At 47.3% G+C, this 22,867-nt stretch overlaps 1 protein-coding gene across 2 annotated transcripts in view; it reads left to right on the top strand.

The window, feature by feature from the left end:
• Positions 1-22,867, top strand: part of CLIC5 (chloride intracellular channel 5) — a 170,546-nt gene that overhangs the window by 129,583 nt on the left and 18,096 nt on the right. For both annotated transcript variants that reach the window (XM_019985646.2, XM_070778064.1), the window contains exon 4: positions 1,619-1,725. In XM_019985646.2, coding sequence (XP_019841205.2) covers positions 1,619-1,725 — 107 coding nt within the window. The remainder of the gene's footprint in view (positions 1-1,618; positions 1,726-22,867) is intronic.

The raw sequence follows: 22,867 nt of genomic DNA, 5'->3' as shown, positions 1-22,867 counted from the left end.
AGCGCAGAGCGCCCCCTGGTGGCTGACGGCAGTTCCTTCATGGTGCCCAGCCCAGCTCCCAGGAGTGTTTGGTGGCTTGGAGGGTAAATAGCAGAATGGAGGAGAGGCCACAGGACGTGGAACTTGAGAGCTGGGCTTCTAAGGTGAAACTGCCTGGTTGGATTCTTGCCTCTGACGCCTGGTCTCCTGAGCTTAGACAAATTGCTTAGCTTCTCTGCACCTTTTTGTCTCCTGTGGGAAAGAAAGCTAATGACAATAACAGTGAAATTGTGAGGAATAAACGATGAATCTGGCAAGGCTTTAGGATAGTGCCTGGCCCAGAGTGGACACTCAGTACAAGTAAGCTTTTACTGATATCAGAGAAGAGATGTGAGGAAGTGAGAGGATCGCTGCTCCAGGGCCCAGAAACCAGGCTCTCATGGCCCCTCCACTATTTATTATCCATGATAATAAATAATGACCCCAAATGGCCTAAATAATAAATGACTTCAAATGGTCATTTAACTTCTCTGGTCTCCAATTGCTTCCCTGTAAAATTAGATGATAATGCCTCATATCTGCCCAAGGGCAGAGGGCTGGACCCAGTGACTTTTGGAAGACTCGTCCAATGGCAGTATCTGAAATTAAACAGCCACTCAACATGGTCCAGGAGTAGGTGGCCCTAGCTAATGAGTCAGTGAAGGAACAAAAAAAAAAAAAAAGAAAGAAAAACAAATACTTGTTAAAGGTGTTTTGCTTCAAGTTATTTAAAACATTAAGCCAAAAAAAAAAAAAGGATTTTGCATTTTAAACATAAAGTAGCCAAACAGCTGGCAATCCACTCTTCACCCGAAGATCATAAAGGTCCACGTACTTAGTGGACCAGTGATGATGCTGGTCAAGCAATTGCCCCTGCCCCCGCTTCCATCCACTCTTGCCTGGCCATTCATGTAAAATGTTCATGAAATAATATCTTTTGCAAATTAGAATGGCTTGTTTTGATGGCACCAATGGGGTCAAACCCATGGATTCCTCTACAACCTGTTTTGCCTTCTTCAGTCTCACATGCCCCCTCCTCCCACCCCAACTTTGTGTGTCTGCTTTTTTTTTATGACGACACCAATTATTGGATTTAGGGACCACACTAAATCAGTACTATCTCGCCGTGAGACTCTTAACTAATTACATCTGCAAGGACTCTATTTCCAAATAAGGTCACATTCTGAGGTCCTGGGTAGACACGGATTGTAGAGATAACACTCAACACATTACAGGCTCCAAACAGCAAGTAAGCAAGATCACTGAGGATGTTTAAATGTTCCCCATGTGCTTCTCCTCTTTCTCGTCCCTAAAAGGCCGCCCTCCCTATGGGTGTCTTCACGTACCTCTAAAGACTGCCTTGCCCACGGGATAAAATGCAGCCCCCTCACTGGCACTACTGTTGAACTAAGGGTACAAGTGCCCACCCTCCCTACAGATCCTGTTGGGGATCTGTTGGGGATCCTGTTGGGGAAACCTCAAAAGACTTATAGATCTTGCTGGAGACAAGAATGTTTTTCATCATGAGGTGACTGAAAGAGGCTCTCCCTTAAAGGACCTCCGAGTTCTCACTCACCTGAGAGCACGTCTTGCCTTCCAGGTACCCCAGACTGGCTGCGAAACATCGGGAATCCAACACGGCAGGCATCGACATCTTCGCCAAGTTCTCCGCCTACATCAAAAACACGAAGCAGCAGAGCAACGCTGGTGAGTGGCCCCCTGCCACCCAGCCCCCCAACCCTGGTGCTGTCCCCTGCCCAGGGCATCTTCAGATACTCACCAGAGTAGCACCTGGAGCCACTGCTTTTATTTGTTCCTCCTGAGGCCCCTTGATGCAGGGGAGAGGGTGATGTTGCTTTCTGGCCAGCGCAGGAAAAGAGGCTGGTGGTCCTCGTTGTGGAATCAGAAGAGGGACGCTGTTCGCGTTCCGAGCCTGCCTTAGTGCACATCATGATACACTGCACGCAGGGTCCTGCCTTGGCCATGCGTGGCTCGGTCGCTAAGTTGTGTTTGACTCTTTGTGACCCTCTGGACTGTAGCCTGCAAGGCTGCTCTGTCCATGAGATTTCCCAGGCAAGAATACTGGAGTGGGTTGCCATTTCCTCCTCCAAGATATCTTCCTGGCCCAGGGATCAAACTGGCATCTCTTGCATCTCCTGCATTGGTAGGCGGATTCTTTACCTCGGCACTACCTAGGAAGCCTGCTGTCCGTTTATTCCCGGTTTATAACCCTGCTCTATTCACAGGAAGTCCTGGTTGGAAGAACACATTGTAGCTGCCTTCTGGTCCCTGAAAGACCTCTCAGGGGGTTGACCAGAGGCCATGGTGGGACAGGGCTATCACCACTAATGTGCACGCTCAAGGCAGAGCCTGACCCTCTGCACCCTCCGCACCAGCCCCCCCAACCCCGCCCCCCCACCACCACTACGCTAGTGCAGAGAATGACAGGAGCCTATTCTCAAAGCCTGGCTCATCTTCCTGCTGCTTAGTTACTCAATTGTGTCTGACTCTTTGCAATCCCATGGACTATAGCCCATCAGGCACCTCTGTCCATGGGGATTCTCCAGGCAAGAAGACTGGAGTGGGTTACCCTTCCCTCCTCCAGGGGATCTCCCCAACCCAGGGGTCGAACCCAGGTCTCCCGCATCGCAGGCAGATTGTGTACCATCAGAGCCACCAGCCACCAGGGAAGGGCTCATCCTCCATTCGTCCCTTAACTTCAGGCACTGGCCACAGAGCTCAGGCTTGGTGGCTTCCAGTGCCTTCTCAGAGGGTTTGGAGCCCCTCGTTTAAGTTGATAGGATTTACTTATTTATTTTTGTCTGCACTGGATCTTTGTTGCTTTTCAAGGGCTTTCTCTAGTTGTGACCAGCAGGGGATACTCTTTGTTGCAGCTCCCAAGGTTCTCAGAGTGGTGGCTTCTCTTGTGGAGGAGCCCAGGCTCTAGGCACACAGGTTCAGTGGTTGTGGCCCTGGGTTTAGTTGCTCTGCAGCATGTGGAGTCTTCCCAGATCAGGGATTGAACCCATGTCCTCTGCACTGGCAGGCAGATTCTTATCTACCGCACCACCAGGGATGTCCTAAGTTGGCAGTGTTTCTATATATATGTATGTATAGAGAGATTTCTTTATGGTTGCATCAGGCCTTGCTGTGGCATGCGGGATCTTCGTTGCAGGGCACAGGCTTCTCTCTAGTTGTGGCGTGTGGGTTCAGTATTTGCAACTCTCCGGTGTAGTTGCCCCGAGGCATGTGGGATCTTAGTTCCCCAACCAGGCATCAGACCCTTGTCCACTGCACTGGAAGGCATATTCTTAACCACTGGACTGCCAGGGAAGTCGCATAAGTTGATAGCATTTTTATTCCCTCATTTGACCTGGTCCTTTAGCATGAGTTAAAGTGATTTGAATAGCACTGTCCCATTGAGAACGTGTGACCCTTGAAGAACTGTGTTAGTCGCTGGGAGGAGAAGGAAGAAGGATGAGGAAGTTTGCTGGCCCCCTGAATAGAAGGACGGAGCCTAGCCCTGAGCCAGGCAGGGCAAGGGTGTCACGAAAACTTTGTGAATGGATGAGTGACTGAATAGTGATTGGTTGAACAGCACTCGGGGCATCTTCATGAATGAGTTAGAAATTGACTATATAACAGGTGATCATACAGTGGATCCCGAAACCAGGTGGCCCATTGTCTTGGACCACCTTGGAGCTAACTGCTCCAGGAGCCCTGAGGAGAAAGGCACCTCTTTGGACCAAGGTGACAGGAAAGACAGCCATGCACGAGATGAAAGAGAAGAACTTTTGGCAGGAACTGTTGGTGCAGTGGGAAAGTAAGGGGTTCAGTGACAGGTCCTGCAGCCCTGGGGGTGCCAGGCACAAAACTAGGTTCTAGAAAAAGAAGCTAACCCAGTCTTCGAGGCCTGACTCGTGCAGAAGAAAAGGCTTACGTTCATAAAGATAACAAGACAAGAGGTGGGTGATGACTTCATCAAAGGGAGTTTGAAGGGCTGATTAGCTGGCCTGTGAACAGAGAAAAGAGTATCTCCCAAGGGATTCGGAGCGGCAAGGATTCACCTCTGGGTCGTCTGAGAAAGTTTCCTAAGGGATTTCAACCGGGTCATAAAGATTCAGGGGGAGTCATTTGACTGGGAACACAGGGTGGAGGATGTGGGGAGGGTGAGAAGACTCCAGTGACAGAGACCCTCTGGAATCCAGAGACCACCAACTCCAGAGAAGCATCAGGAGTTGGCAGTGGCAGCCGGGGTGGGAGGGGAGGTGGGGAGGGCGTTGGATTTTACCCTGTGGGCAAGGTAGTCATTAGAGGTACATGAAGAGGTACCATAGGGAGGCCGGCCTTTTAGGGACGAGAAAAAGGAGAAACGTGGGAAATAATTTAAATATACTCAGTGATCTTGCTTTGTTGCTATTTGGAGCCTGTAATGTGTTGAGTGTTGTCCCCACAGTCCATGTCCACCCGGGACCTCAGAGGGTGACCTTATTTGGAAATAGAGTCTTTGCAGATGTAAGTAGTTAAGAGTCTCAAGGTGAGAGAGTACTGATTTAGTGTGGTCCCTAAATCCAGTGATGGGGTCCTTCCTTGTATGAAGAAAAGAGGACACAGAGATGGGCGGCGGGCAGGGAGGGAGCGGGGAACGTGTGAAGACAGACAGGGAGTGCAGATCCTCTTTCTGCATCTGTTAAAATACAGATAGTGATGCTTTCAATTTCACCATCTGCCAAACAGGGTCATGAAGAGCATATCCAGGGTTTGTCATGCAGAGTCCTGTTATTTATAATTAGATGCTTGTAAATCCTTTAGCACACTGCCTGACTCATTGTAAATGCTCTTTAAATGTTAACTTTGATTATTCCTAGAGCAAAAATGAGATAAACATGAATACTGGCATCAGAAACTGCTGCTTAAGCTCTTACTTCATGAGCCCTAACGAGCACTTCCAAATCTCCCAAATAAGTCTCTTTTTGACTTATTTAATTCTGTTTCCCATTTCCTGGGTGCATTTCCTTCCTCTCCAAGGTAGACAGTTGCTCTCTTGGTCCGCAGATGTGCAACCTGCAGATGTGAAGGGACTTGAGTGACTGTGGATTTCTGGTAATCGAGGGAGTCCGTGAGTGAGGAGAGGAGCACTTTAGGGACAGCACCCAAGGATCACCCACATAAGTGTGATCAGAGGGACTGGAGGAAGGAGCCAGGGAGGACGATTAAGAAGGAATAGCAAGTGAGGAAAGGGGCCCAGCGGTGGGGGGATCATGAAGATGAGGAAGAAAAACGTTACGAAAAAGTTTGATCTGTGATATGAAATACCACACAGCTCATGCTAGACTTTGCTTCTTGTGTTCAGTTTTCTGGACGCGTCCTCAGGCACCCTTCTCTGACTGTTTCTCTCATCTGCATCAGCCCATTATTCAGACCCTACTCAAAAGACTGGCCAGGCAGACCAGGAGCACAGGCCCTTCTCCCTTGGAAAGTGGAGGTGCACCAGGAGATTGAGAACCCACGTGGCCCAAGGAAGGGCATCTTTGAAACGGGAGAGAGTGGCCCTGCATTTAGATTTGGTTGCAGGAGTCCCTACTCTGGGCCCTACACATTTGTCTTTCAACCTTGCAGGGAAAAGTTGTGTGATTTGTTCAGCCTTGCAAGTTTATGGAGTGCTGCAGCAGAAGGATGGTGGGGAAGGGCGGGGAAGGCACGAGCTTCGTCCGTCTCAGCTTTGGCAAGCCCGGTAACAAGCCTGGCGCTCGCTGCACTCAGCTCCATCCTCACCTTGCATGCTGCCTCCCTCCGCCCGCCCGGCAAAGGCCACTTCCATCCGCGCTGCTGATTCTGTGCCTAATGGCCTTGCCTCTCTGCGAGTCCCCCACCTGGCCCTTCTCTGTTCACCTTCCTCATAGATACAGCCGTGGCACACCGACCTCAGTGACCCGAGACTGGGTGGCAACCCTCAGACCGAGCAGCTCCAAGTCCCCTCTCTCCTGGAGCCCACGTTGGCTCAGTGTTCTGCCCACTGGGATGTCAGTTTGGCTTCTTGGATGTCTCCCTTCCCTCGAGGGGTTTCTTTGACACCTTGCTTTACCTGCTCACCCCCACTTTTATCTGTTATCTCATAAGAGGACCTGGGCTTGTCTCTTTGAATATCCATCTTGCATTTTGCATTTCTTACCCTCAAACTGCTATTTGAACATACTCTGCCAAACCTCTTGGCTATCAAGGAACTCATTTTAGCTTTATTTATTGTAATCCAGGCATAAATACTGTATTTTACTTTCTTTTCCCCCAACCTCTCTTTTCCTTTCTGCTTTAGTCCTATCCATCTACTGGTTTGTTTCACTTTTCGTACCTACTGCAGGTTCCAGTCAATCAACAAAGGGATCTCATATGTGTTTTGCGTTCTTTATTCCTCTTCACTCTAATTAAAGTCCTTTGTTAATTCCTCCAGCCCTATCACGTGTCCCTAGATGTATTAATATCTGTGCCCCTATGATGGTCTCATTTTTGGCTTGTGGTGCATCCTTATGTACTTTTCTCCATTTCCTTCTTGGTTGGAGGGTAAGTGGACATGTACGTACCTGTGGACTGAGGACAAAAATCCAGTCGTCGTTTCTCCTGGCCTGTTCATGTTTGCGTCTTCCTTCCTTTATCCTTGTGCACAAGTCCGCATCCACGGGGCTCTCTTCCTCTGCTAAGAGGTCTGAGAGTCCCAAACCTACCTGTTTGTGTCTAATCCAAGCAGATCCTGTGCTTTCCTCCCCACCTTTGCATATTCCTTTTTCACATATCTGACACAGACTGCGGAGCCCACCTCTTTCTCTGCTAAGTGCTGTTTTTCCAACTTGGATGATTTTGGTCTTTCAAGACTCCCTTGGAGTTCCCTCACCTTCCGCCGCCTCAAGTCTGGCTTTCTGTCTTATTTCCGTCTCTGTTTCCATCTATCCTGGGGGCTTTCTTTCTATTTTAAAATGTATACTCCACTCAAACCGGACAGGCTTTATAGCTACTCACAGGGGGACGAAAAACACTGCAAAGCAGCATATTCTAGAAGGAGGTGAGAAAGAAAAACAAGGCTGGAGGAAGGGGGGGCCATGAAACAAGCTCAGGGCAAGAGAGACAGGAAAATCAACTCCTAGAGCCCTGTGCTGGAAGTGATGACAGACCACAGCCCCTGGGCGAGATGAAGGCAAACCTGCCCCCAGGAGAGTGACAAGTGTTCCTGACGTGGGGCTGGAGCTGCAGTCACAGAAAAGCTGTTACTGTCCTTCTCTTCGTCCATCCGTCTCTGTGACTCCCCTTCACGCTCTCCTGGAGTCCAGGCCGGGTGGCGTCGTGGCAGTGTGACTTCTCTGTCTTCACCCCCCGCTTTGGCTGCACCCCTCTCACCAGTCTCCTCTTCACCTGCCTTTGCTACACCTGATGTCCATCTTCTTTTTCTTCATCATCTTCTCCAGAAGACCCGGGAGAGCTCCCTGGAGCCTCTGGCCTGTGCCACCAACTTTCTTGCTTCTCTCCATTACTTCCAAGACTTGGAGTGTCCTGTTGATGCCTGTCACTCTCTCTCTTTTTAGTCTCCTTCCCAGATGGATTCTCTCTCTCTCTTTTTCCCCCTTGGCCATACTGTGGGGCACATGGAATCTTAGTGCCTCAACCAGGTATTGAACCCCTGCATTGGAGGGGCAGAGTCTTAACCCTTGGACCACCCAGGAAGTCCCAAGGGCAGAATTTTAAATCACTCTGTGTCTCCATTTGTGCAGTTTCCATGCAACCCAGTCAAGCATGGCCTAGACCAACCTTCATAAATGTCATCAGTGGGGCTAAATGAAATAGGCATTTAATTAATTCACTCATAATTTAATAGTTTATTGTTTAGTAGAGTTGATTTACAATGTTGTATTAGTTTCAGGTATACAGCAAAGTGATTCAGACATAGATATAGATATATATAATATATATACATAAAGAATATATGTATAGATTCTTTTTCAGATCCTTTTTCATTATAGGTTATTCTTTTTCATATTCTTTTCCGTCATAAGGTTTATTATCAAGATACTGACTATAGTTCTCTGTGCTATACAGTAGGTCTTGCTGTTTTATATATTTTATATATAGCAAATCTGTTAATCCTGAACTCCCAATTTATCCCTCGCCCCTCGTTTTTTAAATTGAGGTGTAATTGGGGCTTCCCTGGTGGCTCAAACAGTAAAGAATGTGCCTACAATGCAGAAGATCCAGGTTTGATCTCTGGGTCTGGAAGATCCCCTGGAGGAGGGCATGGTAACCCATGCCAGTGTTCTTGCCTGGAGAATTCCATGGATAGAGGAGCCTGGCAAACTACAGTCCATGGGGTCACAAAGAGTCAGACACGACTGAGCGACTAACACTGTCTTTGACACATAACCTCGTATTAGTTTCAGGTGGACAACATAGTTTTGTGGAACACAATATTTGTATTCGTTGCAAAATGATCATCACAATAAGCCTAGTTAACATCCACCATTATACATTACGAAGCAGATTTTTTTCTTGTGATGAGAACCTTTAAGATTTACTCTGTTAGCAACTTTCAAACATGCAGTACAGCATTATTAAGTACAGTTGCCATGCTGTTGGAGAAGGCAATGGCACCTCACTCCAGTACTCTTGCCTGGAGAATCCTATGGATGGAGGAGCCTGGTGGGCTGCAGTCCATGGGGTCGCTAAGGGTCGGACACGACTGAGCGACTTCACTTTCACTTTTCACTTTCATGCATTGGAGAAGGAAATGGCAACCCACTCCAGTGTTCTTGCCTGGAGAATCCCAGGGACAGAGGAGCCTGGTGGGCTGCCGTCTATGGGATCGCCAGAGTCGGACACAACTGAAGCGACTTAGCAGCAGCAGCGGCAGCCATGCTGTACATTATATGCCCAGGGCTTATTTACTTTAAACCAGAAGTTTATAACTTTTGACCTCCTCTGCCCATTTTGCTTGCTCCCTACCCCTGGCCTTGGGCAGCTGCCAATCTATTTTCTGTTATTTATGAGCTCTTCTTTTTTGGGTTTGGTTTTGTGTTTAGATCCCACAGTAAGTGAGATCATACACTGCTTGTCTGTCTCTGGCATTTCACTCAGCATAATGCCCTCCAGGTCCATCCATGTTGTTGCAAATGGCAAGATTTCCTTCTTTTTGCCACTGAATAATATTCCAGAGTGAGTGTGTCTATACAAACATATGTCACATTTTCTTTATCCATTCATCCATTGATGGACACCTCGGTTGCGTCCAAAGTGAAAACGAAAGTCACTCAGTCATGTCTGACTCTTTGTGACCCCATGGACAGTCCATGGAATTCTCCAGGCCAGAATACTGGAGTGGGTAGCCTTTCCCTTCACCAGGGGATCTTCCCAACCCCAGGATCAAACCCAGGTCTCCTGCATTGCAGGCAGATCCTTTACCAACTGAGTCACAAGAGAAGCCTAAGAATACTGGAATGGGTAGCCTATCCCTTCTCCAGCAGATCTTCCCAACCCAGGAATCGAACTGGGGTCTCCTGCATTGCAGGCAGATCCTTTACCAACTGAGCTATCAGGGAAGCCCATGGACATAGTCTGTGTCTTGGCTATTATGGATCATGCTGCAATATACAGGAGGATGAAGATATCTTTTTGAGTTAGTATTTTTGTTTTCTTTGGCTAAATACTCAGGAGTGGAATTGCTGGATCATGCTTATCCCTTTTTTATGAAGACTGATGGGCCTCTTTGCTGAGTTTACAAAGATGTACTCCTTCCTAACTATGGAAGACAGTGGGATAGCGTAACATACACTTGTTAAAATATTTGCCCTGATAAGATAATTCTAACTTCCTAAGTAGAGTCCCAGGATCCCTCTCTTGGGTACCTATGATGTGCTGGCCCCAGGGCTGTGTGTTTAGAGTCCCAGCCTTGGACTGAGTCATCTCTCTAGCTTTTGCCCTTCATTAGTTGTAAGTATAATAGCTGTATTTTCCAATAAGAAACAAAAAAATGCCTTCACGCTTTCACTTAAACTCTTGTTAAGATTTTGATGGTAAGACACAGTCTGATTTCAAAAATGTGAAGTGTGAAAAAAGTGTGTATCTTAGTCTTGATGAAATATGGAAGGTGGTTCCCATAGTTCTTTTAAAATCTAACATTCTGTTACTTCCTAGAGGCTGTGCATGAGAAATGTCAAACCCTCCTTTCTGCTTGACCTTGGGCTACCCTATTGGAAAGAAGTGAATTGAGGTCAATATTGCTTCCAGATCCCTCTGGGATGGCTGTCCTAACCCCATATCCAATAAAGGGTCAGTTCTGCCCTCTGTCTTTCCTGCCTGGAAACAAGTAGTGCTTATCTCTTAGCTTGAGGGCTTCCCTGGTGGCTCAGACAGTAAAGAATCTACTTGCAATGCAGGAGACCTAAGTTCGACCCCTGGGTCGGGAAGATCCCCTGGAGAAGGAAATGCAATCCACTCCAGTATTCTTGCCTGGAGAATCCCATGGACAGAGGAGCCTGGTGGGCTTTGCAGACCATGGGGTCTGCAAAGAGTCAGACATGACTGAGCAACTAACGCTCTCTTTCTTAGCTCCAAGGGTTGGCAAACTTTTAGACCTTTTGGGCTATCTAGGATGTGTTCTTGCCTGGAGAATCCCAGAGACAGGGGAGCCTCATGGGCTGCTGTCTATGGGGTCACACAGAGTCAGACATGACTGAAGTGACTTAGCAGCAGCAGCAGCAGCAGCAGCAGGATGTCACTGCTGCTCAGCTCCCCTGCTGGAACACTATAGCAGCCACAGACAATATGGAAACACATGGGCATGGCTGTGTTCCAATACACTTCATTTATGGACACTGAAATTTGAATTTCACGTCATTTTCAGGGTCACAAAGTATTATTCTATTTTGACTTTTTTCCCCAACCATCCAAAAACATAAAACTCATTCCTAGCTTGAGGGCAGTGCAGAAATAGGCAATGGGCTGGATCTCGATTTGGTCCTTGGACTATAATTTTTTAGTCCAAAAAGTTTGGACTAAAATTATAATTTTATAACAGTCCAGGCTCTGTTTTAGGTAGTCTCAGGCTACAATAGCAAGTTCTCTTAATTTCTATACCTCTCAGCTGCCTTGTCTCTAATATGGAGATTATAACAGTGTCTTATCTTGCACTGTCGTGTTGATTAAATGAATGAACGCATTGAAGCACTTCAGACAACACTGCTAAGTCGCTTCAGCTGTGTCTAACTCTTTGCGACCCTATGGACCATAGCGCACCTGGCTCCTCTCTCCATCAGCTCCTTTGTTCACTGGAGTAGGTTGTCATGCCCTCCTCCAGGGAATCTTCCCTACCCAGGGATCAAACCCTCCTTTGTTAAGTCTCCTGCATTGGCAGGTGTGTTCTTTACCACCAGTGCCACCTGGGAAGCCCCTTCAGACCGTAGGCACCAATATGCCATGGCTGTTACTGCTTCTGCTATTCATTTCAAGAGTTCACCCCAGATTCAGGGGTACCTTCCCTCTGGACTGGGCAGCCCAGCTTTCTGGGTAATGCAGAAGTGTGTGCTGCCCTCTTCTGGCAGGTGGAGGACTCCGCCCTAGAGACGGATAATCATGCTTCAATATAGGGAGACCGGTGGACTTTGAAGCATCTTCTCTGTGTTCTGGGACTCGGTTAAGCCTCGGCTTTAGCTGGGGGTTCCAGAAGAGGCTCGGTTTCATTCGGGGGCTCGAAGCCACCTTGGTTTATCTGTGCCCCGCACCCAGAGTTGGGCAAGTGCCCCAGACCCCACAGATCCTCCAGAGGTCGCTGGCTGCCTGCTGATAAGCTCTTCGCCATCCACTGCTTCTTTCTCCCTTGCTCTCCCCCTCCCATCACCTCTAGTCTTTGCTTTTATGAACTTCCTTGACCTAAAATAGGAAAGTGTTTGCAAGGAGTCGGAGCGGCCTGGGAGGGCTGTTAGCCCAGAACTAACAAGCCCGTTACTATCAAAGCCCCCGTGCTGTCTCCCGCAGCCTCGTGAAAGCCAACTTCTGTCGGGGGTGGGGGTGGAGGGGGTGGCAGGAGGCGGGGTGGAGCGTTTTTCCAGATTCCCCAGGATGTGGTGAGCCGCGTTCAGAAGCCAGTGTGTGCATTTATTATTCCCAACCAGCCATTTCCCGCGCCGGCCCTTCTTTCCTGCGCCTCTTCCTCCCGCCCTCGGCCCCAGGTCACGGAGGCCCAGGCTGGAGGCCAGGCCTTCCCGAGGGAATGGGTACGACCTCCCGCATTCAGCCTTCCGCTCGGAGGTGAAAGCGAAGGCAATATGTCAGCAGTATTGGGAGTAGGAAAGTGCGTCGTAATCAGCCTGCTGCAAGACAGAGATCTTGAGGTGGCCGAGGGCTCCCAGATCTATTCTACAGGGGACCCTGAGCTGTTCTTTTGGAGGAAGATAGCTGGGTCCAACTCAGGACAGACGGTTACTGGGAAGAAGGCCTGAGCCCAGGCTGTTATCACAGGGCAGCTCTGGGGCTGTCCCCGGACCACCGCAGGGCTGAGGATAAGGAAGGGGCTGTCTCCCCACTTCCTCACAAAGCAGTTTCTGCTGTCTCATTTCAAAAACCGCCTCTGGTCATAAAGGAACCCTTCAGGCTGCCTTCCCTGGCCACCCTTGAATGCACAGGGCCAACTAGGGGTCTTTTGTTTGTTTGTTTGTTGGGTTAACGTTTTGCTTTGATTAACATTCTTACAAGGAAAAACAACCTAGGCTCTGTGGGACTCACCTCCGAGGTGTGGAGGCTCTGAAGAGGTGCTTAGCTGTCTTCTTACCCTTGGGGGGCAGGTGGGGCGGGTCCTAGAAGCTAAGAGCTGGAGGGCGGGGAGAGGGCGAGGAGCTCCTGTGGACTCTTGCCCAGAGCATCCCTTCCAGAGACGGTCTCGGACTTGGCTCATGATCAAGGCCGATGTGACCACGTCTAATTTCAGAGGTGCTGCACCCCAAACAAATGGGGAAGGCGGTTGGGGCGTCGGGCTGTTGAAGCGGGCAGGCCCGGGGAGGGAGGAGGGAGAAGGGGGCGGGAGGGGAGGGTCCTGCGTGGGTGGGCGCATTCATTAGTGGAGGGAGCGTGTTAGCTGTGTGGGCTCCCGGCAGCAGAGCCGAGACCACCAACACCATTCCATGTGCTGGAATTTCCCGCCGTCTGACCAGAATGAGCTCGCCTGGCCTGGCCTGGCCTCGGATCAAGGCCTGGGGAATAAAGGAACATTAAACGACTAATTCGAACATGAGTTCAGTGCTCTTTCACCTTTGGCTACCGTTACTTTATCCTGTGCGCTGGATACCGCCTGTGCAGTCTGCACGTGGGAACTCAAGCTGTCGCTCTGTCTCTCCCCTTCCATGTATACACATGCACACGCGCGCGCATGCGCACACCCAGCTTGTGTGTGCTCTTATATCTGTATGCACCAGTAGAAGCCATTACAGGAAGTCCCCTACGTAGGAACCTTTAATTTAACAAACTTTCAAAGATGTGAATCTGTGTTTGCACGTCCAGTCACATAAGTTAGTTCATGTGTTGGGGTACCTGGTCACGTGCATGCATCCCCTACAGTGGCTGTGCTTCTGTGTACTTTGCTGTACAGTACTGTATAGACTACAGTATCTTTATTTCAAGCCCAGGATGTCAGGAAGCAAGCATAAAAACAGTGGTATGCAGCCAGTTGTGTTAGCTGAGTACCTAGGCAAATTGGACTTACGAAGCACTCTCCGGAGAGATGGGAATACCAGACCACCTTACCTGCTTCCTGAGAAATCTGTATGCAGGTCAAGAAGCAACAGTTAGAACCAGACATGAAACAACGGACTGGTTCCAAATTGGGAAAGGAGTATGTCAATGCTGTATATTGTTACCCTGTTTATGTAACTTATATGCAAAGTACATTATGTGAGATACCGGGCTGGATGAAGCACAAGCTGGAATCAAGATTGCCAGGAGAAATATCAATAACCTCAGATATGCAGATGACACCACCCTTATGCCAGAAATCGAAGAGGAACTGAAGAGCCTCTTGATAAAAGTGAAAGAGGAGAGTGGAGTGAAAAAGCTGGCTTAAAACTCAACATTCAAAAAACTAAGATCATGGCATCTGGTCCCATCACTTCATGGCAAATAGATGGGGAAACGATGGAAACAGTGAGAGACTTTATTTTCTTGGGCTCCAAAATCACTGCAGATGGTGACTGCAGCCATGAAATTAAAAGATGTTTGCTCCTTGGAAGAAAAGCTATGACCAACCTAAAGAGCATATTAAACAGCAGAGACATTACTTTGCTGACAAAAGTCCATCTAGTCAAAGCTATGGTTTTCCCAGTAGTCATGTATGGACGTAAGAGTTGGACCATAAATAAAGCTGAGCACTGAAGAATTGGTGCTTTTGAGCTGTGCGTTTGGAGAAGAGTCTTGAGAGTCCCTTGGATTGCAAGGTGGTCAAACCAGTCAGTCCTAAAGGAAATCAGCTCTGAATATTCATTGGAAGGACTGATGCTGAAGCTGAAGCTCCAATACTTTGACCACCTGATGTAAAGAACCGACTCATTGGAAATGATCCTGATGCTGGGAAAGACTGAAGACAGGAGGAGGAGGGGCTGACAGAGGATGAGATGGTTGGATTGCATCACTGACTTGATGGACATGAGTTTGAGCAAGCTCCAGGAGTTGGTCATGGACAGGGAAGCCTGGCGTGCTGCAGTCCATGGGGTCACAAAGAGTCAGACATGACTGAGTGACTGAACTGACTGGCTGACTCCGAATGGAACTCTTTTGTATGTGGGGGACTTACTGTACATAGCACCTTAAATACACAGGGTCACAGATCAATTAACCTGAAAAAGAATGTGCTTGCATGTAAAGTTGTATTAGCCACAAGACATGATGGGGGTCTCCCAGCGTACCGGTCGGGGGCGTTGTATAGGTTTATATGGTGACTTCACTCGTTGTCCCCTCTCTGTGGTTGGAACATGGCTTTGAGAGAAAAGTCCCCGTCTTCTCTGTTGACTCTTGGTGGGGAATCGCCCTGGGGAGGTGAACCTGTGGAATGGCCCTGGGGAGATGAGCCTGTAGAATGGGTTCCCCATTTGTGGTAGAGCTGGGGCTGAAAATGACAAGATGTAAAATCCAGGTGGTGGGCCAGACCTTCTAACCAAAACTTCAAACACCCCAACTATGAACCCTGCTTGTCAAATCTGTCTCAGTCTTATCCAGGCAGGATTCTGGGCATCATTCTATCCATTTCACGCAAAGAAAGCTGAAGGGTGGATAAACTGTTCAGAAGACATGATGGAGCCAGGGACAGAGGCAGGACCAGGCATTCTCAACTTTAAATTCTTTTGCTATAAATGAGTGATACTAAAACTTAAGAATTGAAGCCAGAGGTGAAATTCAGTGTGGTATTTATCAGTAGTTAGATAGGATAATTTATTAAAACAAAACAATGTTTCCACATAGAAATTTGACTTTAAAACCTTTCGCTTTCTTGAAAACTCTGCTCTTGAACTGCCTTTCCAAAAGGTTTCCCAGCCCAACTCCAGCCTATTGGTGAATTTAGCCTGAGATGCCTCATCAGCTAAATAGATGCATATGTTTAAGACTTAAGAGACAAATAGCACTTCATTTTGTTTGCCTCATTACCTGGACCATCTTCCGAGCTGAATGGACATCTGAATCCCCTAGGGGTCTTGTGACAATGCAGATATTGATGCAGCAGGTCTAGGGTGGGGCCTGAGAACTCCCAGGTGGTCCTGATGCTGCTGTCCAGGAGGGAGCTTTGAGAAGTAGGGTGTAGGCAACAGTCTCCATGGAGATGGGCTGCCTATATCTCATTCATCATCATTATCTCCAGAGCCCAGCTCAGCCTCTAGTCCAGAGCAGGTGCTCAATAAACACTCGCTGAATGAATCAATAAACTGTACCTTAAGCACCCTGAGATGCTCCGACCCTGCCTGCTTGTTTACTGAGAGAGGATGAAAGGGCTGACCCTGCCTTATGTGTCAGGAGCATCTCCTCCAGGCTGCTTCCTGCCCCAGCCCATCCAACACTCATCTTTAAAGCCTGTCCCATTCTCCTGATCACCCTGACACTTCCCAGTTTCCATTTAAATGTGATGATGCTCTATGGCTAGAACTGTCGCTCAGCTGAGAACATGTAAGGCTTATATAACCTCTGTTGTATTAAATCCAGTCAAATGGTAGGGGGAAAAAAAAGAACTGCATTTAAAACTAATCAATCAGAGTGTAAAAATCTGAACAGTTCCCCTCACGAAGACTGTCAGTGTGATGGTGGCGGTGGTAGTGTTGGCTTAAATGATATTTTTCTTGTCACTCTCAGTTTTGAAACTACATTCAAGGAACACTATATTTGGTGTTAAAGGTGAAACGTCATGAAGAATCAGAAGAGTAAACACACCAGACTGAATTCTAGTGTTCTTCCAGCCAGAAACCAGGGGACACCTTATTTTTCTAGGAACCCGTAGTCGAAGAAGCATTTAGTGATCTGGATCATAGTAAGTCATGAGTTTACCTGTGCCCCTGTCCAGAACCCCTTCCACTCCTGAAAGTTCCATGGGAGAGCATCCCACTTCATGATTTCTCAGGCCCCCGCACCCAGGTCTGACTCTGATGGTCACATGCCCATTGGTGTTTGCGTCCAGTTATCCATGTTTTGTTTCCGTGGTGGGGATGGCAAAGCAAGCTTTCTCGGCACTCTGCCCAGGTCTGGCCCTGGTCTCCGTTCTGCCTGTGTCACTTGGCAGAGGGGTGCAGGTTGGTGGTGGCCTCTGCTTCTCATTTGGCTCTGATGATGTTGCAGGAGGGCACGCCAGGCCAAACAAATGGAATCCCTGCATCCATCCTCCAGAAACCAAGCACTCTCATCACGCAGAGAAAGCAACCATCATAGGTTCTCTGAGGACAGGAGGCCCATTGCATAAGCATAGGGAGATGTATAGAGTTACATTTTAGGGCCTCTCATCTTTCCTCAAACCCCACTAAATAGTTTGTTCTTACAATGAACACATGTTCAGTACCAGGCACTGCCCAGGTGCTAAAATAATAATGTAATAATGAAATATTGGCAATATGTGTGCTGGCAAAGGTTGTATTTGGCTGCATATAATAGAAACCTGATCACAGAAGCTAATCAAATATTTATGCCATTTTTACATAGTGAAAAAACCTATGTAGCATTTTCCTATATGCCATGCTCTGCTCTAATCTAAGCAATTTTTATAAATGTTTACTTTTTAATAGGTGTTTGCCTTTCTCACATCACAAAAAATCCAGAGAGGAGAGAGTTCCAGGCAGTTGTAGTTCTTTAAGAAATCATGGATCCAGCTCCTTGGAGCATCTGATTCTCCATCTTGAGTGTGTGACTCACATCCTCATGTCACAAGATAGTTGCTCCACTTCCAGACATTACATCTGAGTTCCAGGCAGGGCTAGCTGTGTCTTGTCTTTTCTTTCTCAGAAGCATATCCGTCAATTTCCACTTGTATATCGTTGGGAAGAACTTGATCATTTGGCTTCCCCTAGTCTGGGGGTCTGGAAAAAAATAATTGTGACCCAGCTTGTTGCTACTCTGAACAAATCTGGGTTCTCTTGGTAACAAAGACGGTAAAAGTGAACTCTTGCATATAATCTACTTTCAACTTAAGATGATTAAAAAAAAAAGCGGCAGTGAAAATATCTGATCTAGCCGTGCCAAAAAAAGGCATACTATTTCAAATTCTCCCTTGGGCTTGACTAAATCTGAATCATTACTCCACTTAGATTTTAGGAAACAGAAGTATAAAATTGCACACTTAATCTGAGACACTCTTGGTTCAAACTTTAGAAGATGTAAGACTCGTTTAGTAAAAGCTGTTTAGTAAAAGTTATAATGCCCAGGGGATAGTTTCTCCCCCTAATGTAATCCATATTGGGGGACAGCAGTGGGCACCCAGAGATCTTCTCTGAGTAAGGGAGGGGAGGGTGTCATTGTGCAGAATCTGGCAACTTCTGCAAAAGTGTCGGTCATCCGCAACCCCTGCCTCAACTTAAGCTCTTAAGTTTGCCCCATTGCATGACTGCTAAGGAGAAGGCTTACTCTGGTGCAACTGTGGTCATGGCAGCAGAGTCAGAGTGAAAGGATCAGCTGAACACACAGAAAGGAACTCTACCTGATTCATCCGGTGGGACTTCCTCAGGGCAAAGGACCGGTCAAGCACAATATTTATCTGGCAGTCCTTTTCCTTGCAACTCTAAGAATTTATTAGGTGTTTTGTGGCTTTGGTCCTTATATATCAGCATTATCACACATGGTCCATAACAACCATTGACTGCATGCCGAGCACCAGCCCGAGACTTCTGCAGGTGTTATTCACGGCCAGCCTGTAAGGTGTACCATGCTGTGATCTGTTTTGCAGATGAGGAAACTGAGACACAAGAGGTTAAGCTAGTACGTGGCCAATCCGGGATACCAACCTAGGCAACTGGTCCTGTGGTCTGTGCACAGGATCTTTAATATAGTCTGTTATGGAAAACGTTCAACTGGGTTATTGAACAAGGGTTTCTACTTTTTTCAGACTGAGTTGTTGAATAAGGGTTGGGTAGGTCATTTAGGAAACTGGGATCAAATCAACTCATAAAACAATAAATACTGATTGAACAACTACCGCATATTATATGTCGCTGTAAATGCCCAACAATCCCAGCTTTACAGCTGAAGTCCTAATTCAGCAATCCTTGGGGGACTAGGAGTTCCAAACCTTGCCCATAGAGGGCGCTCCATAGAAACCTATTTGACAAATCAAAGAATGGACCAACTATATAACCTATTATAGGATAGTCACAAAATGACTAGAACCAACAAATATTTAAATAGAGAGCTATGATAGCACTCTGGCCGTTTTTTAAATTGCTAATGGCTCTTACGTAAAAGATGTTGCTATTTGAGGATGAAGAAGGCAGAGGGCGGTTAAATAATTTCAGCCTGTTTGGAGGGGTTTGAAAGTTGAAAAGCAAAGTCTCTAGGTCTAAACTCTGGAACAGATGACCGAGAAAGTTAGACTCCCCTTGAGAAGTTCATTCCAAATGTCTGAACATCAGCACCCCACCGAATCTATGGCCTGATACTTAAAAATAACCTGTTAGAAAGTCACCGTAAAAATACTCCCCGTTTTCAGCCTGATTCAATCCACCGCATAAACTACAACCAGCATTAATAGCTTCAGTCAGCATTTATGTTGCTCTTCCTATTAGCACAATGGGGTTTACAACCATTTATGAGTTTCTGGAAAGCCTAATAGAAAACAGGAGTTTTCTGCGGGAGTTTTCTTTGCTGAAGGAGCGGCCAGAAGGGGGAGCCACATCCCCATCGCAAACGTCTGGGCCAGGCTCCCTAATGGGGACCACATTCTCTGCGGGCGGCTCCAGCTCGTTTTTTCCCCTCCCTGGTGAATTCCCGCAGTTTTCCTTTTCGGCTGGCTCTCTCTTTATTCAGTGTTTCTCTGTCTCTCTCCTCCTGTTCATAAATAAACATCTGGGGTGTTTACATGGTACAGACTGTGTTCACACAAGGAAACCTATATGTGAGGAGCTAAGTGATAATCCTTCTCTTCAAATTTACTGTGGCTTTTAGGAGATGCAGCAGATGATTTGAATCTGGAATTGTCTCTGTGATCCATACCTCCCTTCGTACTTTTAAATCATAGCTTATGAAAGGCATGTTGGATTGTCCTAAATGCTCTACCACTCCTGTGTTTTAAACACAGCCTAATAAATAATTTGTTTGAGCTAACTCCAGGAGATACTGAAGGACAGGGAAGCCTGGCATGCTGTAGTCCATGAGGTCTCTAAGAGTCGGATACGACTTAGCAACTGAACAATGAACAGTAATTGGCAAAGACTTGTATTTCTTAAAGAAAAATATTTGTTGTCTTTGTTTATTGTTATTGGGAATAATACTTTGGAACAAAAGGCAAACATAAAGTTGATTTGTGGAGCTGTATAAATCACAATGATCCCCTACAGGGCTTGAGGAGGAAGCTATATGGAGGGGCTGTCTCTTCTCAAGGACAATCCTTCGGCATTCTTTAGAAATCTATCAGAAAATGCCCTGTTCACTAGGTGATTCTCTGCACCAAAGGGAGCTAGGAAGCCTGCAATGATGTCCTAGATCCCAACCCACCATCATGATTAGAGCTGAATCCTGCCTTGGGGGTAGAGAGTTATTTACTGGCCTTTTATTGGAAGAACCATAGGAGTCTGTCATTTCAACTCTCTCCCATTCAAGGCCCCAATCCTTCCTAGAACCGGCAAATAATACTCATGGCAGCCTGAGCCGCAGACTCTTCCCAAACCCAGCTGATGCCACACGAGAGGACGGCAGGGGTCTGCTGAAGTTTATGGTTCTTTCTCGTAAACCACCATCTTTTTACCTTTCCTGTTTTCACCAGCACCTAAAGACGAGGGCCCGGGAACTGTTTCCCATCTATGAGCCTGTCACAGACAGAGCCAATTTGACAGCATCTTCCTCCCCGTGAGGCCAAGTCCACTCTTCCCTGGTCTGATGCCAAAGTAAACGTGGATTCTCCAAACTATCAGACCAAGAAAATTTGACACCCAGAGAGAACAAGGCTAAATCCAAGGAGATGATCCCAGGCGACTTGGGGTACTGAGCATGTAGGGGCATGTGGGAGTGGGCTTCACCTTCTAGGCTCCCCTCACTCTCCTTGGACCTGGGAAGTTCTGGGGTGATTGGATGAGCATCACTTCAGACACCCCGCTTCTGCCTTGAGTTGATCTGTTGCTCTTAATCTTTCACTCAGCCTCTCCTTGCTCCATGTTTTCATAAACTTACATTCTATAGCCGTAATAATGTAATAATAATAGTGATGATCTCTAAGTCCCATCATGCACTGGATTCTGCAGAACCAGTGGCAGGAGTCAAACCTGCTCAGGTCTCCTGAACACTAGAATTGCTGGGCATCCTGCTTCTGCCTGTTATGGCAAGCCTTCTTGGGGAGACTGGTGTGGGGCTGTCTGACAGCCTCTGACCCAGACTCTGTCTGTCCCTTCCCTGATGACACCAGTGACCTGCCAACAGTCAGCCCAGGCACAGCAGAGAGGGGCCCAGCAAGCATGAAGGAAAGCCAGCCCTGATGCCATTTCTAGCTCAGTGTGGCCTAGGGACCCTCCGTAGATACACCTAATATATACATGCCAGTGCCCAGCCACTTCAGTCGTGTCTTACTCTTTGTGACCCTATGGACTGCAGCCCGCCAGGCTCCTCTGTCCGTGGGATTCTCCAGGCAAGAATGCTGGAGTGGGCTGCCTTGCCCTCCTGTAGGGGATCTTCCTGACCCAGGAATCGAACTCATGTCTCTTCAGTTTCCTGCATTGGCAGGCGAGTTCTATACCACTAGTACCACCTGGAAAGCCTTATATATATATACCTATAGATGAATATGTGTGTATGTATGTATGTATGTGTGACTGTGCCGGGTCTTAGTTGGGGCACACGGGATCTTCAGTCTTTGTTGTGGCATGTGGAATCTATTTCTTGAACAAGGATGGAACCAGGACCCCTGCGTTGGGAATGCAGAGTCTTAGCTACAGGACCACCAGGGAAGTCCCAGAGATACAGCTTTAAGAGACAAGAGAACGAGGGGATCAGCCACCTCTTACCTGCTCTGTGTTCTAGAAAGGTCACTGTGGATCAGAGGGTATGGCCCCCAGTTTCTGCCTGTTTTATAATTTTACCTCTATGGGGTCATCCATACTCATGTAACCCCAATATAACTGGGCAGTCTTACTCTCTTTAAGAACTTTTGCAACAGAAACAAGCTACGTGATTCTAATCCCCAAACCTGGAAAATGAATGTGGATCCTTACATAGGATATTTTTAGTGGGAGGGAATTACACTGTCCATCACAAAGCTGAAAGTCCTAAACACCCCTTAGAATATCTTTGTCTCTCCTCAAAATTGCATTCTTTATGATAGCATCCACGTTTCTGCACATCCACTCTTCCCCCACCCCTCACAACTCTCCTGGACCATTCTGCTGTTCCAGCCTCCTCCTCTCTCCTTGATCTTTGGCCTTTGGGCATCTCATAGGAGCAATCTGACCTCTCTCAGTTTCTAAAGAAAACCTGCTTTCTCCAAAAGGCAAGGGAGAAGCGATAGAACAGTCTATTTGATTTTTTTCTTGTTCCCACCACGTTTTCATTCATGCTTAAAACTATCAACAAGGTGTCGCCATCTTTGTATTTTCTCTCCAAGAATATGTGATAGCCAGAAGCATCTCTGCTGTGGTGTGCCTCAAACCACAGCTGCATATTTCTTTTTGCATCCTTTATATCAACATGCTCTCAAATGACAAGATGAAAAGTAAAACCTTCATTCAGGCTTAGATGGTAAAGAATCTGCCTGCAATGTGGGAGATACAGGTTCAACACCTGGGTTGGGAAGATACCCTGGAGAAGGGAATGGCTACTGACTCCAGTATTCTGGCCTGGAGAATTCCATGGACTGGCAGGCTACAGTCGATGGGGTTGCAGAGTCAGATGTGACTGAGTGACTCAAACGTTCACTTTCACTTTTCTCAATCCTCCAGGTATTTCTCAATATCTAGATATGTCTTCCTTCATAGGCAAAACCCAAATGGACTTCTCTTTTCACCCAGATGTTTTGCTCTTACTCAGGCAATGGGACAGCACTGGCCCTGAGCACAGGCAGAGTTGCTATTGTTAATGAGGAATGAAGTGAAGAATCCTGGTAGGCTCCATCTTCAGAGATAACTCCTTCTAGATTCAATCATGGTAGCTGAGAGCACCAACGATA

Source organism: Bos indicus, chromosome 23, assembly GCF_029378745.1.
Source record: "Bos indicus isolate NIAB-ARS_2022 breed Sahiwal x Tharparkar chromosome 23, NIAB-ARS_B.indTharparkar_mat_pri_1.0, whole genome shotgun sequence".
In the NCBI taxonomy this organism is placed as follows: Eukaryota; Metazoa; Chordata; class Mammalia; order Artiodactyla; family Bovidae; genus Bos; species Bos indicus.
Note: the sequence above shows the minus strand (reverse complement) of the source record. Positions and strands in the feature narration are given on the sequence as shown.